The sequence below is a fragment of the Chelonia mydas genome, chromosome 14, assembly GCF_015237465.2.
Source record: "Chelonia mydas isolate rCheMyd1 chromosome 14, rCheMyd1.pri.v2, whole genome shotgun sequence".
In the NCBI taxonomy this organism is placed as follows: domain Eukaryota; kingdom Metazoa; phylum Chordata; order Testudines; family Cheloniidae; genus Chelonia; species Chelonia mydas.
The window spans coordinates 19,260,239-19,277,122 of NC_051254.2; the positions used below are offsets into that span (position 1 = coordinate 19,260,239).

At 44.5% G+C, this 16,884-nt stretch overlaps 1 protein-coding gene across 3 annotated transcripts in view; it reads right to left on the reverse strand.

Moving 5' to 3' along the window:
* Positions 1 to 16,884, reverse strand: part of RAB40B (RAB40B, member RAS oncogene family) — a 66,519-nt gene that overhangs the window by 10,389 nt on the left and 39,246 nt on the right. For all 3 annotated transcript variants that reach the window (XM_007072507.4, XM_037914049.2, XM_037914048.2), the window contains 2 exons: positions 9,952 to 10,012; positions 1,694 to 1,754 (listed from right to left, as the gene is read on the reverse strand). In XM_007072507.4, the coding sequence (XP_007072569.1) occupies positions 1,694 to 1,754; positions 9,952 to 10,012 (122 nt within the window). The remainder of the gene's footprint in view (positions 1 to 1,693; positions 1,755 to 9,951; positions 10,013 to 16,884) is intronic.

A 16,884-nucleotide genomic window follows, 5' to 3' on the forward strand; every position in this document is an offset into this window, starting at 1 on the left:
AAACTCCCCTTCTTCTGAAATATACAGCTCCAACCTCAAAGAACTTACAATCAAAGCCTTAATCCTGCCAGGGGAACCATGCAGGCAGAACCTTGCATCCAGATGGAGTCCCACTGATGTCAATGGGGGCTCATCTGCATGGGTCTTGCAGGATCAGGCCCAAGTTTAGATTTTATTATCCTGGCTTGTTGCATCAACACTATGGAGTGGGGAGGAAGGCCAGTGTTTACAGCAATATGATCAGGCAGTGACTCAGGTCAGGCATATAAAAATCATGATGGTTCAATAACTGTATTTTTTTAATTTATAATTATATATATTATTTATAATTATTATATATATATTATTTATAATTATTTATTTGCCTTGTGGCTATTGTGGAAGGAGTGAGCCTTGGGGGATTTAAATGAGGAAAAGGTGGCAGATTAGAAGACCAGAAATGGAAGGGCATTCTATGGATGGGGCAGCACAGAGAGTGTTGTGGGGGAAGCAGATGAATGGTGCATCAAAACTGGCATTGAAGTTGGGGTAGGAGGGGCAATGTAGTGCAATAAAATATTTTGGATGGCCAGACAGACAGCTCAGAGCTATAGAGCTTTCGTGAGCTACAGCTACAGCTCACTTCATCCGCTTTTGCTCAAATAAATTTGTTAGTCTCTAAAGGTGCCACAAGTACTCCTTTTCTTTTTGCAAATACAGACTAACACGGCTGCTACTCTGAAAACTAAACAGAGAGAGTCTGAGGAAAAAAACAAAGATAAGTTAAAGCAGACTAAGGACCTGATTATCTCCTATAGCATAAAATCCTACGCAATATAATGACATTCTGCTACAGCAAGTCATACCTTCCCTTTTGGGATCAGTTTCCCCTCTTTTGGCATTAGCTAATCTTCTTGTTTTGCATGCTATGCAAATTTACAATCTTCTTATAATTTCACCTCTTTTAAGCACACGCTTAAATCCATTCCTATTCAACAAAGCACTTAAGCATGTGGTTAACTTTAAGCACATGCTTTACTGAATAGGGATGGACTGCTGAAATACGGTCTAGAAGTACAAGTCCCTAGTGCAGTGATTCTCAAACTTTTGTACTGGTGACCCCTTTCACATAGTAAGCCTCTAAGTGCGACCCCCCCAAATAATTAAAAACACTTTTTAATATATTTAACACCATTACAAATGCTGGTGGCAAAGCCAGGTTTGGGGTGGATGCTGACAGCTCACGACCCTCCATGTAATAACCTCGCAACCCCTTGAAGGGTACTGACCCCCAATTTGAGAACCCCTGCCCTAATGCTTGAGCTAAAGGGAAAGTTACTTTAGCTTTGGGCAGTAACAGACTGTTGTAGTCACTGGGGCTTCCTGGGAGGAGTAAGACATAAGATTATGCATCAAGTCAGTGTATTACCCTATCCTTTCCTAAGTTTAGTCTTGTTCTTCATTTATTTAATAAGAAAGTAAAAGATACTGTCCCTTTCCTGAGGTTGCTCTCATTTCTTTCCCCCCAAAAAACACTGTGTTGTATTCAGGAATATTACAGTATCTGTGTGCTAATTTACTTTATACAGTGAACTCTAAGAGCCAGTGTAATAAGGTTCACTACTCTTGTGATATATCTTTACCAGCTCTACATTTATTCATCCATCCATCCACCAGCAATTACACATTACAATGAAGACAGCTTTGAGCTTACCTGAGCACCTCTTGAATAGGAACGAAATATGGTGCAGAATCTCCCTTGTCCTGATGTATCCCTAAACAAAATAAGTTTTTATTAAGAGAAGCAGGGCAACTTCTTACGTTAAGAGTTAAATATTAGCAACTTATACACACACCAGCTCATACTAACTGGACAGTATCAATCTCTTCCCATCTGTTAAGCAGTAGCAGTCACCAATACACATAAGAGCTTTTCAGCGCTCTGCAGTTATTTACACACTAACTTGTTTTCTGTGTTAGTGTTCTACCCCTTGCTCTAAAACAGGGGTTCTCAATCTTCATGGCATCATGACCCTTTTCTGATATCAAAAATTACTACACAACCCTAGGATGGGGGGACTGAAGCCTGAGCCTGCCTGATCTCCACTGCCCTGGGTGGGAGGGCCAAAGCCCAACTCCATTACATCCATTCTGTGTTAGGCCATGTCTACACTATGAAAGTACTCCGATTTTACAGAAGTCGATTTTTGGGAACACATCGTATAAAGTCAAGTGCATGCATCCACACTAAGCACATTAATTCGGCGGTGTGCGTCCACAGTACCGTGGCAAGCATTGACGTTCTGAGCAGTGAACTGTGGGTGGCTATCCCACAGTTGCCGCAGTCCCCACTGCCACTGGAATTCTGGGCTGAGCTCCCAATGCCTGATGGGGCCAAAAATCTGTCGCGGGTGGTTATGGGTAAATGTCGTCAGTCAACCCTCCCTCCCTCCATGAAAGCAACAGCAGACAATCATTTCGCACCCTTTTCCCTGGATTGCCCGAGCAGACGCCATAGCACAGCAAGCATGGAGCCCGTTCAGCTCACTGCAGCAGTTATAACCATTGTAAACACCTGGCGCATTATAGTGCAGTTTATGCAGAACCAGCACCTGAAAAACCAGGTGAGGAGGCGACGGCAGCGTGGTGATGAGGACATGAACACAGATTTATCTAAAACCACGGTCCCCAGAAATTGGGAGATCATGGTGTTACTGGGGCAGGCTCATGCCGTGGAACGCCGATTCTGGGCCCGGGAAACAAGCACAGACTGGTGGGACCGCATAGTGTTGCAGTTCTGGGATGATTCCCAGGGGCTCCGAAACTTTCACATGCATAAGGGCACTTTCATGGAACTTTGTGACTTGCTTTCCCCTGCCCTGAAGCGCAAGAATACCAAGATGAGAGCAGCCTTCACAGTTCACAAGTGAGTGGCAATAGCTCTCTGGAAGCTTGCAAAGCCAATCAGTCGGTAATCAATTTGGAGAGGGCAAATCTACTGTGGGGGTTGCTGTGATGCAAATAGTCAACACAATCATTGAGCTGCTGCTATCAAAGGTAGTGACTTTGGGAAATGTGCAGGTCATACTAGATGGCTTTGCTGCAATGGGATTCCCTAACTGTGGTGGGGCCATAGACAGAACCCATATCCCTATCTTGGGACCGGACCACCAGGGCAGCCAGTACATAAACCACAAGGGATACTTTTCAATGGTGCTGCAAGCACTGGTGGATCACAAGGGACATTTCACCAACATCAACGTGGGATGGCCGGGAAAGGTTCATGATGCTCGCGTCTTCAGGAACTCTGGTCTGTTTAAACGGCTGCAGGAAGGGATTTACTTCCCAGACCAGAAAATAACTGTTGGGGATGTTGAAATGCCTATAATTATCCTTGGGGACCCAGCCTACCCCTTAATGCCCTGGTTCATGAAGCCGTACACAGTCACCCTGGACAGTAGCAAGGAGCTGTTCAACTATAAGCTAAGCAAGTGCAGAATGGTGGTAGAATGTGCATTTGGACATTTAAAGGGTCACTGGCGCAGTTTACTGACTCGCTCAGACCTCAGCGAAACCAATATTCCCACTGTTATTGCTGCTTGCTGTGTGCTCCACAATCTCTGTGAGAGTAAGGGGCAGACGTTTATGGCGGGGTGGGAGATTGATGCAAATCGCCTGGCCACTGAATACGCGCAGCCAGACAGCAGGGCGTGCTGCACATCAGAGAATCTTTGAAAACCAGTTTTATGACTGGCCAGGGTACTGTGTGACACTTCTGTTTGTTTCTCCTTGATGAAAACCCGCCCCCTTGGTTGCCTCTAAATTCCATGTAAGCCAATCGCCCTCCCGTCTTCAATCACAGCTTGCTTGCAAAGGGAATAATGTCACTGTCGTTTAAAAAACATGTATTCTTTATTAATTGATTATAAAAATAGGGAGATAACTCACAAGGTAGCCTGGGTGGGGTGTGGGAGGAGGGTAGGAGGGAAGGAAAAGGCCATTTTAAAACTTCTTGAATGACAGCCTTCTGTTTCTTGGGCTGTCCATTGCGGTGGAGTGGTTGGGTGCCCGGAACCTCTCCCCTCCGCCCCACGTTCTTGGGCGTCTGGGTGAGGGGGCTATGGAACTTGGGGAAGAGAGAGGGCGGTTAAACAGGGGTTGCAGCGGCAGTCTGTGATCCTGCTGCCATTCATGAACCTCCACCAGACGCTGGAGCGTGTCCGTTTGATCCTGCAGTAGCCCCAGCATTTCCTCATGCCTCCTCTGATCTTCCTGCCGCCACCTCTCCTCATGTTCATCGGCCACTTTCCTGTACTCTGCTATTGTGTCCCTCCACACACTCTGCTGAGCTCTGTCAGTGCAGGACGACTGCATGAGCTCAGAGAACATTTCATCGCGCGTGCGTTTTTTTCGCCGCCTTATCTGAGATAGCCTTTGGGACGGAGGAGGGAGGCTTGAAACATTTGCAGCTGCTGGAGGAAAAAAAGGGAGTGAAGTATTTTAAAAGATACATTTTACAGAACAATGGCTATAGTCTTTCAGGGTGAACAACACTATTCACATTACATAGCACATGTGATTTTGGTACAAGGTCGCATTTTGCATCTTATATTGAGTGCCTGCAGCTTTGGTGTTAGAGATCACACACGCAGGGCTGGGCAACAGAATTCGGCTTGCAAGCAGCCATGGTAAGCCATAGTCTTTCGGCTTCTGCAACCTTCATAACAGCAGCGCCCCCCTCTCCCAAGCAAAGCACGTTGAGTTGGCCATTTAGTGCTGTGGTTTTCCTGTTAACATGCGGCAGCAGAAACCAAACTAACCCCCCCCCCCTCCAATTCTCTGGGATGATCGCTTTACCCCTCCCCCCACCACGTGGTTGATATCAGGAAAGATCCCTGCTAGTCAAATGCGAACAGCTCAGTGCCAATGCCCCCCCTCTCCCGCCCCACTACGTGGCTAACTACGGGGAGGATTTCTTTTCAGCCCCAGGCAAACGGCCCAGTAGGAGCGGCCACCTCTGAATGTCCCCTTAATTAAATTCCCCTATTTCAACCAGGTTACCATGAACGATATCACTCTCCTGAGGATAACACAGAGAGATAAAGAACGGATGTTGCTTGAATGCCAGCAAACACTGGGACCACACGCTATCAGGCTTTGTCATGCAATACCACCAGATTACTTGCTACTAGCATAGTGTGGTAAAGTGTCCTACCTTGGAGGATGGAATAAGGCTGCTCTACCCAGAAACCTTCTGCAAAGGCTTTTAGAGTACCTCCAGGAGAGCTTCATGGAGATGTCCCCAGAGGATTTCCGCTCCATCCCCAGACATGTTAACAGACTTTTCCAGTAGCTGTAGTGGCCACGAATGCATCCCAAGTCCTCAGGGCAACTTAATCATTCAAAAACGCTTCCTTTTATAACATGTATTATATTTTAAAAGGTACACTCACCAGAGGTCCCTTCTCCGGCTTCGTTGGGTTGGGAGGGTATTTCAGTCAGGGTGATAAAAAGATCCTGGCTGTTGGGGAGAACGGTGTGCTGTGTGCTCTCCTCAAGCTCGTCCTCCTCCTCCTCATCTTCCCCGTCCGCAAAATCCTCGGGCATAGCGGAGAGTACCCCATCATCGGAGACCACGGACAGGGGTGGGATAGTGGTGGCGCCCCCCCCCCCGAATTGCATGCAGCTCAGGGTAGAAGCAGCATGTCTGGGGCTCTGTCCTGGAGCGTCCGTTTGATTCTTTGGTTTTCTGGTACGCTTGTCTGAGCTCCTTAAGTTTCACGTGGCACTGTGTTGCGTCCCTGCTGTAGCCTCTGTCCCTCATGGTCTCGGAGATTTTTTGAAATGTTTTGACATTTCGTCTTTTGGAATGTAGTTCTGATAGCACGGATTCCTCTCCCCATACAGCGATCAGATCCAGTACCTCCCATTCGGTGCCTGCTGGAGCTCTTTTTCGATTCTGGGACTGCATGGTCACATGTGCTGATGAGCTCTGAATGGTCACCTGTGCTGATGAGCTCGCCTGGCCAAACAGGAAATGAGATTCAAAAGTTCCCGGGGCTTTTCCTGTACACCTGGCGTGGCCAGTGCATCCAAGTTCAGAGTGCTGTCCAGAGCGGTCACAATGGTGCACTGTGGGATAGCTCCCGGAGGCCAACACCTTCAAATTGCGTCCACACCAACCCTAATTTGAAACGGCGATGTCGATTTCAGTGCTAATCCCCTCGTTGGGGAGGAGTACAGAAATCGGTTTTAAGAGCCCTTTATGTCGAAAAAAATGGCTTCGTTTTGTGGATGGGTGCAGGGTTAATTCAATGTAACCTGCTAAATCTGACAAACTCATAGTGTAGACCAGGGTACTTATATTACCTCCTTCTCCGCATTACTGTAGTGTCTGAGCACCTTAGAATCTTTTGTTTATTTATCCTCCCAACACCTCATGAGGTAGGAAAGCATTATTATCCCCACTTCACAGATGGGGAAGTGCGGCAGAGAGCAACTAAGGGTACGTCTACAGTATGAAATTATTTCAAAATTATTCTATTCGAATTTTCAGAAGCTATTTTATACATTCGGTCTTCTGTGTCCCCACTAAAGCACGTGAATTCGGCAGATTGCGTCCACAATACCAAGGCTAGCATTGAATGTCGGAGAGGTGCACTGTGGGTAGCTATCCCACAGTTCCCACAGTCCCTGCCACCCATTGGAATTCTGGGTTAAGCTCCCAGTGCATGATGGGGCAAAAACATTCTCATGGGTGTTTCTGGGTGTGTGTCGTCAGAAAGCTATGGCAGACAATCGTTTCGCGCCTTTTTGGTATGCAGATGCCATACTGCTTTCAGCAGATGGTGCACCGCTGCTCTCCTGCTACTATGAATCCACCTCTCCAACTCAACTCTGCTTGGCCACCGTGAACCGAGCAGCACAGCTTCTGCCGCCAACTCTGCTCTCCTGCTATTGCCATGCTTCCGAGCTTCTCCATGTTGTCTGTCCTGGGTTCCCACCTCCCTGAAAGCCCCAGAAGACAACCATTTTCAGCCTTTGTTCAGCTACCGTGAACCAAACAGCATAGCTTCCGCTGCCACTCTAATCTCCTACGTTTTGCACCCTTTTTCCAGGATTACCCGTGCAGGAACCATAGCCATGGAGCCCGATCAGATCTCCACTGCAGTTTTAACCATTGTAAATACCTCACACATTATCCCTATCTTGGCCCCGGAACACCGGGGCGGCCAGTACATAAACTGAAAGGGGTACTTTTCCATGGTGCTGCAAGCACTGGTGGATCACAAGGGACGTTTCACCAACATCAACGTGGGATGGCCGGGAAAGGTACATGACGCTTGCATCTTCAGGAACTCTGGTCTGTTTGAACAGCTGCAGGAAGGAACTTACTTCCCAGACCAGAAAATTACTGTTGGGGATGTTGAAATGACTATAGTTATCCTTGGGGACCCAGCCTACCCCTTAATGCCATGGCTCATGAAGCCATACACAGGCACCCTGGACAGTAGTAAGGAGCAGTTCAACTATAGGCTGAGCAAGTCCAGAATGGTGGTAGAATGTGCATTTGGATATTTGAAAGCGCGCTGGCGCAGTTTACTGACTCGGTTACAACTCAGCACAACCAATATTCCAATTGTAATTGCTGCTTGTTGTGTGCTCCACAATCTCTGTGAGAGTAAGGGGGAGACGTTTATGGCGGGGTGGGAGGTTGATGCAAATCGCCTGGCCGCTGAATACGCGCAGCCAGACACCAGGGCAGTTAGAAGAGCACAGCAGGAAGTGGTGCGCATCAGAGAAGCTTTGAAAACCAGTTTCATGATTGGGTAGGGTACGGTGTGAGAGTTGTGTTTGTTTCTCTTAAAGTTACCCACCCCCTATATATATATATGAAAGGAAATAAAGTCACAATTGTTTAAAAACCATTCTTTATTATTTGTTGCACAAAACATTGAGAGAAATCAGAAGCTAGACGGGGTGGAGGAGGAGGGAAGGACAAGTCCAGAAACCAAATCAAAATTTAGGATATGCCAGCTTTCTGCTGCTTGTGCAATCCTCTGGGGTCCACTGTGTTGGTCCCCGTAGCTTCCCCCTCCCCCCCCATGTTCTTGGGCATCTGGGTGAGAAGGCTATGGAACTTGGAGAGGAGGGAGGGCGGTTATTCAGGGGCTGCAGCAGCAGTCTGTGGTCTTGCTGCCTTTCCCACATTAGATCCACGATACAGCGGAGCATGTCAGTTTGCTCCCCCATAAGCTTGACCATAGCATCCTGCCTGCTCTCATCGAGCACGTCCCTCCTCTCTTCGTATTCATGTAACGCTTCACGCGACTCCGCAATTGTTTGCCTCCATGCATTCAACTGGGCCCTATCAGTGCGGGAGGACTACATGAGCTCGGCAAACATGTTGTCCCGAGTTCGCGCTGGGGACGGAGTAGATAGGGGCCACATTGAAACATTTGCGCCTGCTGCAGGAGGAGAAAAAGGGAGGGTAGTATTTTAAAAGATACATTTTAGAGAACAAAGGGGACACTGTTTCTCAGTAAAACAGGCAATACATAGTACACAGCACATGTTCTTTCTGTACAAGGTCTCATTTTGCCTCTTATACTGAAGTGCCTGCCACTTTGGTGTGAGTAAGCCATCACATGCAGCCAAGCAACAGAATTCAGCTTGCAGGCAGCGGCCAGGAACAGAATTTAGCCTGCGGGTTCTCTGGGATGATCGCTTCACACAACACCCTCCTCCCCCCGCACCACGGGGCTCCGATGAGGCTCTGAGCAGGGTGAGCCCTTTAAACTAAACGTGAACAGCCCAGGGCAGCTGGGTTTCCCCCCACCCCGCACTGCGTGGCTCCGATCAAGCTCTCACTCACCAGAAGTGTCTTCTCCAGGGTCGTGGTCCGGGAGCATGCTTTGGGAGTAGGGGGAGGCTATTGGCTCCAACGTTAAGAACAGTTCCTGGCTAGGGCGGAAAACAGATTCCCCACTTGCCGCCTTGTACTGTCCTCCTCCTCGTCCTCCTCGCTCCGTGCTACTCCCCGCTTGTAGGTGTCCACAGACAGTCGTGGGATAGTGGTGTCGTCAACCCCCATAATTGCATGCAGCTCACGGTAGAAGTGGCATGTATGGGGTTGTGACCCACAGCGCCCGTTCGCCTCCCTGGCTTTTTGGTACACTTGCCTGAGCTCCTTGATTTTTGTACGACACTTTTCTGTGTCCCTGGAGTAGCCTCTTTCCGTCACGGCCCTAGAGACTTTAGCATATGTATTTGCATTTTTTTTTTTGGAAAGTAGTTCTGCCATAACAGATTTGTCTCCCCAACATGCAATGAGATCCAGTACCTCCCGTTCAGACCATGCTGGAGCTCGTCTGCAAATCCGGTACTACGTGGTCATCTGTGATGGTGGACTGTGCTGATGGTCACCTGTGCTGATGGTGACCAAACAGGAAATTCAAAAGTTCCTGGTGCTTTTACTGCCTACCTGGCTAGTGCATCAGAGTTCAGAGTGTTGTCCAGAGCGGTCACAAGGGAGCATTCTGGGATAGCTCCCAGAGGCCAATATCGTCGAATTGTGTCCACAGTACCTGTAACCCGGAACTGCGATCTTGATTTTAGCGCTACTCCACTTGCCGAGGTGGAGTACAGAAATCGGAGTAAAGACCTTTTAAATCGAAAAAACTGGTTTGGTCATGTGGACAGAACCAGTTTTATTTCGAGGTAACTCGGCTAATTCCGAAATAACCGCGTACTGTAGACCAGGCCAGGTTACAAAGGAAGCCTATGATGGAGCAGGGAATTGAATCCAGATTTCCCAAGTCCTAGGCTAGCGTCCTAACCACTAGACCATTCTTCATCGCTTTGCTAGGTACTTTCAGAGTGCAGAAGACATTACCTGCCTTGAAGAATTACAGTCCACTGACTAATATTGTTTAAAAGGCACTGAGGAAGAACAATGGAACAAACACTTACCACAGCTGTAGCTTTATTCGACGGCCATCCAGAAGTATTGTAGTCGTCTTGTAATCAATACCTGGAAAATAAATTTTGTTTAGAGTTAGAATCGTAGACCTACTGAATTAAATAGTGTCTGGATATTTATATCTTTAAAAGAAGTTAACAGGAAGGAAAAAATACTTCCATTAGTCCAATATGTATGGGTCAAACACATTCTGTGGATTTGAAGTTAGAGACCTCTCAAAGCTTAGAAAAAAGTAGTCAGAAGTGGCTATGAGGTTGTGGGTGGCACCTCAAAAACCCACCATAATGCGAGCTAGCATCAGTGCTCTGAGACACTGGGCTTGGGTACTACATCTACAAAGCATACAGTTAAGGACCTTAAAAAAAAAAGTCCCTAAAATACAACAGATCTTTCAAATTCAATTTTTAAACATTCTTTACAAATATGTAACAGTCTGACCACTGAGCCAAACCATGCAGTAGCACTGGTAAATGCACTTCTCAAGTGTCCTCTAAACGTTTGGCTTTGTTGTAGGTCAGTCATTTCCTATTTAATTCAACATGCTTATTCAAGAATTCCCCTAAATCAGTGACAAAGGTGGACACTAGCTCTGAGAACTTCATAAATATGAGTCAAGTCACATTCGGGTGAGACTAAAGATGATATATTTTATTACCTGAAGGCAAAGTACTAGGTAAGCAAAACAAAAGACTGAAAAGAAGGAAAAATGTGTTGCTGTGGAAAAAACAAACATTCAGGGAATAGGGTTTTATCACAGCTGAAATCTTCAGTTCAACTGAGATGTAGTGCATTCTCTATGAAGTTATATTACATATTTCTAATTTATAAAAGCCTACCTAGATACCATTTTGACCTGCTCTAACAGGTCAGAACCCTGGCTGTGCAGGGGTAGGAAAAATAAACTAAGGTATGAATTTAGCTTGTGTATACGAACAGCTAATAACAGAATCTGAACGTCTTTACAGTTAGCATTAGTCACTGTGATGTGACTTTTAGAATGAAAGGCAAAGGTTTTTGCCATGAATCAGAAACAGCATGAAACCATAACAATGAGACCAACAGATGTCAATTGTGTGGTTGTAGAAGTCTAATGTTCTTCTACGGAATAGCTTTGTCTGGCTTCAGCTTTAAGAATATACAACCTGAAATCTATTTCTATGGAATAGAAGGAAATGAATGAGGCTGTTAGAGCAAAGGGTACAGTTCGTGTCAAGAGCCTACTATTAGTGCAAGCAACAATAAGGTAATTTGTTTCTTCAGCTTCCTATTACACAATAAGGATTACAGAAGAGGTCTATATAATTTCTACTGAACCAATCTGCATTTATTAGAAGACAAGAAAATAAATCCTTTAACTCTGCTGGGAGCAATATCTAAGTTTTGGTTTTGCTTTTTTAAAGAACAACATTTTAATTTGTTATAAGTTCTAAACTGTTACGGCTCTGGCCCAATTTGTGAAAGAATGTACTTGAACTCCAAGTCACACTTTGGAGTAATTATGCCTTATTAGTATTTACATCCGCAAAACAGTACGAGAGTCTGGAGCAGTAATTATAATATATCTACGATGGAAAATTCAAGTGAAGCATATCATTCACAAATGTGAGCATCAGACAGGGTCATTGACAGAGAGACAAATTAAGGACTCAATTTGGGAAGGTGTTTAATGTTAAGCATGTGCTTATATACCTTACTGGGACATACAGCTGAACAATTTCTTTGAGGTAATTATTTGTGGGAAACTTATCCCTTTCTTTTTGTAAATCATACTTTAACTGCTCCCAATTTCAATTAACATTTATTTGTAACTATTCACCGGGTAGCTTGGAACAACATTTTTCAACCAATGGGTTGTTTGTACTCAACTGTTCAACTTGAATACTGTATTTACTATTTGTGGTATGTGAGATCACCTAAGATACACTATACTGTTTCTGCTCCTTGGCTGGATGGCAAACTTTTAAATAAAAGGGAGAGGGGAAAAAAAATCAGATAACTAGCGAACACTGCTGTTTGCACACAAATGCCCTTGCTCACATGCAAACACAGGTATCCACATATAGAGTAGCCATTCCTCTCCAAACAAGAGTCACGTGAATGATTTCAAAAGCAAACAAGGCAGAACAAACATAGTCAAAACAGCATTTCAGGACTGAAAATAAAATTTGACCTGCTCTAAAATCTATTATGGTTTAATAAATATGGCACAAAAGAGATGCACTAGTCCCTTCACATAAAGCTTCATTAAAGGTGCAGTTGTCTGAGAGTATATTACTTTAGAAGAATATTTTTTATTTTTATAAAACCAAGGAAAAGCAAAGTTAAGGCTTCACTCAAACAAATATCTTAATTCCGCTCCTGTAAGAAGAAAAGGAGTACTTGTGGCACCTTAGAGACTAACAAATTTATTTATTTAGTCTCTAAGGTGCCACAAGTACTCCTCTTCTTTTTGCGAATACAGACTAACATGGCTGATACTCTGACTCCTGTAAGAGATATCTGACCTGATTTTTCTAAAGGTTATTGTCTTCAACCATAACCTCATTTTATCCGTGATCATGAAGAACAGAATGCTTTATGCTTGTGCCACTTTACAGCCTTAGGAACCTTCTGAAGGAAAAATTCTCTCCCGTCCTCCACTGACAATCACCCTAGTGATTGGGTTACATTTTCAAGTCTCCCTCTATGGAATAGGGTTAAACTTTTTCTCTCTACAAAAACTGAATGTGAATCTCCAGCAGTCATTGAATGTGAATCTCCAGCAGTCATTGAATGTGCTAGACCAGAGGTCCCCAAACTTTTTTTGCTGAGTCTCCCTTTGGAGATTCATGTCCCAGGCACAGCCCCCTTGGCACAGGGCAAAGGGGGGAACCTCGATGGTGTCCAGTTCGGACCAACACACACTGGTTACCCTGAAGAAACAAGAAAAAATTCATAACCAGTCAAGTCCTTCAGCTTGTTGTGCCCCACCAGAGGGAGGACCCCACAGTTTGAAACGTTTGCTAGCTGACATTCCCTAGAGATGTTACAAATGCAAGAGTTAAACTTCTGAAGTTAGACCTTAAGCATCGAAATTTAGTGGACTATCTTCTAGATCACTGCTAGGGAAATCCAATAAGGCAAGTTTTATTTCTTGCCTGATTTCTGCTACAAAATGGCAAAAAAATAGTGGGTTTTTTTTTAAATCCAGGGAACACCTGTAAATTTAGGAACTTTTAATTCAGGGACCCTTGTCAATTTCACTTCAAATTTGGTAAAAAAGCTTTACCCTGGCCCCAGATCCAATCGACCAATGGTGAGGTCACTGAGATTTTTGTGCTTTTAAAGGAGTGTAAACCCGCCCCCCCAAACAGGCTTACAAATGGACAACCTCAGTTGCTATTTTAACTATAGTGTGACTAACATTGCTTCATAATCTAAACTAGCATTACTGCAGTCATTAACAGTGCCATAAGAAACATTTCCATGTATAGAGCTATACAAATATTTGTGGCTATTTCTGATGATATTCAATACTGGCCGCATATACGTTTACCAGTGCAGCTGCTAATATTCATGTGTAGGATGTTGCTACAAGCAAGCTTTTTTTTTTTTTTTAATAAAAGCATTATATATCTTTTGGGTCTCAGTAACAAAGTAGTTTCCTAAAAATAATAAAAGGCATATTTACAAAAAACAACCAAGTAAAGAGAAATTGATCAATAAATGAAACATAAAAATATAGAATGCCACTCTGAGACACATACAGCAATGTCTGTTAAATGATATCCTCATGTAAATCTGCCAAAGTCTATTCGTCAGCAGAACTGCTTAGGTACATTAGATTACTTGACTTTCTTCAATGAACATTTTCCACACGGAGTGGATTTTTAAAAATACTCACATTTCATTCACATAACACTACTAAGAAAGTTTAATTTATCATTTTCAAAAAATACTTTTAAGTCTTGTATTTCAAACAACAGCTCCACTCCATTACTGCTGGACAACCCTACAGAAACAAGTTCAGGAAATTGGTTATCATATTGATGTTCACAAACAATAGAGAAAGATTGTGTGACTGTTTTCTTTTAAAGCTCATCTGTTTTGTTCTTATAGACAAGATAGATTTATAATTTAAAATGTACAAGAAGCCTGCTAAGTATATTGAAAGGTTTCAGAGTAACAGCCGTGTTAGTCTGTATTCGCAAAAAGAAAAGGAGTACTTGTGGCACCTTAGAGACTAACCAATTTATTTGAGCATAAGCTTTCGTGAGCTACAGCTCACTTCATCAGATGCATACTGTGGAAAGTGTAGAAGATCTTTTATACACACAAAGCATGAAAAAATACCTCCCCCCACCCCACTCTCCTGCTGGCAATAGCTTATTTAAAGTGATCACTCTCCTTACAATGTGTATGATAATCAAGTTGGGCCATTTCCAGCACAAATCCAGGTTCTCTCACCCCCCCCCCCCCCAACACACACACACAAACTCACTCTCCTGCTGGTAATAGCTTATCTAAAGTGACCACTCTCCTTACAATGTGTATGATAATCAAGGTGGGCCATTTCCAGCACAAATCCAGGGTTTAACAAGAACATCTGTGGGGGGGGGGGTTAGGAAAAAACAAGGGGAAATAGGCTTGAATAGAGACTGGGAGTGGCTAAGTCATTATGCAAGGTAACCTAAGTTAATTGTATCCAATTTGCAAATGAATTCCAATTCAACAGTTTCTCGCTGGAGTCTGGATTTGAAGTTTTTCTGTTGTAATATCGTAACTTTCATGTCTCTAATCGCGTGACCAGAGAGATTGAAGTGTTCTCCGACTAGTTTATGAATGTTATAATTCTTGACATCTGATTTGTGTCCATTTATTCTTTTACGTAGAGACTGTCCAGTTTGACCAATGTACATGGCAGAGGGGCATTGCTGGCACATGATGGCATATATCACATTGGTGGATGTGCAGGTGAACGAGCCTCTGATAGCATGGCTGATGTTATTAGGCCCTGTGATGGTGTCCCCTGAATAGATGTGGGCAGAGTTGGTAACGGGCTTTGTTGCAAGGATAGGTTCCTGGGTTAGTGGTTCTGTTGTGTGGTATGTGGTTGCTGGTGAGTATTTGCTTCAGGTTGGGGTGCTGTCTGTAGGCAAGGACTGGCCTGTCTCCCAAGATTTGTGAGAGTGTTGGGTCGTCCTTCAGGATAGGTTGTAGATCCTTAATAATGCGTTGGAGCGGTTTTAGTTGGGGGCTGAAGGTGACCGCTAGTGGCGTTCTGTTATTTTCTTTGTTAGGCCTGTCCTGTAGTAGGTGACTTCTGGGAACTCTTCTGGCTCTATCAATCTGTTTCTTCACTTCCACAGGTGGGTACTGTAGTTGTAAGAATGCTTGATAGAGATCTTGTAGGTGTTTGTCTCTGTCTGAGGGGTTGGAGCAAATGCAGTTGTATCGCAGAGCTTGGCTGTTGACAATGGATCGTGTGGTGTGGTCAGGGTGAAAGCTGGAGGCATGTAGGTAGGAATAGCGGTCAGTAGGTTTCCGGTATAGGGTGGTGTTTATGTGACCATCGTTTATTAGCACTGTAGTGTCCAGGAAGTGGATCTCTTGTGTGGACTGGACCAGGCTGAGGTTGATGGTGGGATGGAAATTGTTGAAATCATGGTGGAATTCCTCAAGGGCTTCTTTTCCATGGGTCCAGATGATGAAGATGTCATCAATATAGCGCAAGTAGAGTAGGGGCGTTAGGGGACGAGAGCTGAGGAAGCGTTGTTCTAAGTCAGCCATAAAAATGTTGGCATACTGTGGGGCCATGCGGGTACCCATAGCAGTGCCGCTGATCTGAAAGTATACATTGTCCCCAAATGTAAAATAGTTATGGGTAAGGACAAAGTCACAAAGTTCAGCCACCAGGTTAGCCGTGACATTATCGGGGATAGTGTTCCTGACGGCTTGTAGTCCATCTTTGTGTGGAATGTTGGTGTAGAGGGCTTCTACATCCATAGTGGCCAGGATGGTGTTATCAGGAAGATCACCGATGGAAGAGACACCACTGACTTCCTGAGCAAACTACAATCCATCGGTGATCTTCCTGATAACACCATCCTGGCCACTAACCCAGGAACCTATCCTTGCAACAAAGCCTGTTGCCAACTGTGCCCACGTATCTATTCAGGGGACACCATCACAGGGCCTAATAACATCAGCCACGCTATCAGAGGCTCATTCACCTGCACATCCACCAATGTGATATATGCCATCATGTGCCAGCAATGCCCCTCTGCCATGTACATTGGTCAAACTGGACAGTCTCTATGTAAAAGAATAAATGGGCACAAATCAGATGTCAAGAATTATAACATTCATAAACCAGTCGGAGAACACTTCAATCTCTCTGGTCACGCGATTAGAGACATGAAAGTTGCGATATTACAACAGAAAAACTTCAAATCCAGACTCCAGCAAGAAACTGTTGAATTGGAATTCATTTGCAAATTGGATACAATTAACTTAGGCTTGAATAGAGACTGGGAGTGGCTAAGTCATTATGCAAGGTAACCTATTTCCCCTTGTCTTTTCCTAACCCCCCCCCAGACGTTCTTGTTAAACCCTGGATTTGTGCTGGAAATGGCCCACCTTGATTATCATACACATTGTAAGGAGAGTGGTCACTTTAGATAAGCTATTGCCAGCAGGAGAGTGGGGTGGGAGGAGGTATTTTTTCATGCTTTGTGTGTATAAAAGATCTTCTACACTTTCCACAGTATGCATCTGATGAAGTGAGCTGTAATTCACGAAAGCTTATGCTCAAATAAATTGGTTAGTCTCTAAGGTGCCACAAGTACTCCTTTTCTTTTTGCTAAGTATATATCCTCCCCATAGGAACAAAAGGCAGAGTACAAGGCAAATAAATACCTATACCCTTATTGTACTGTACACAT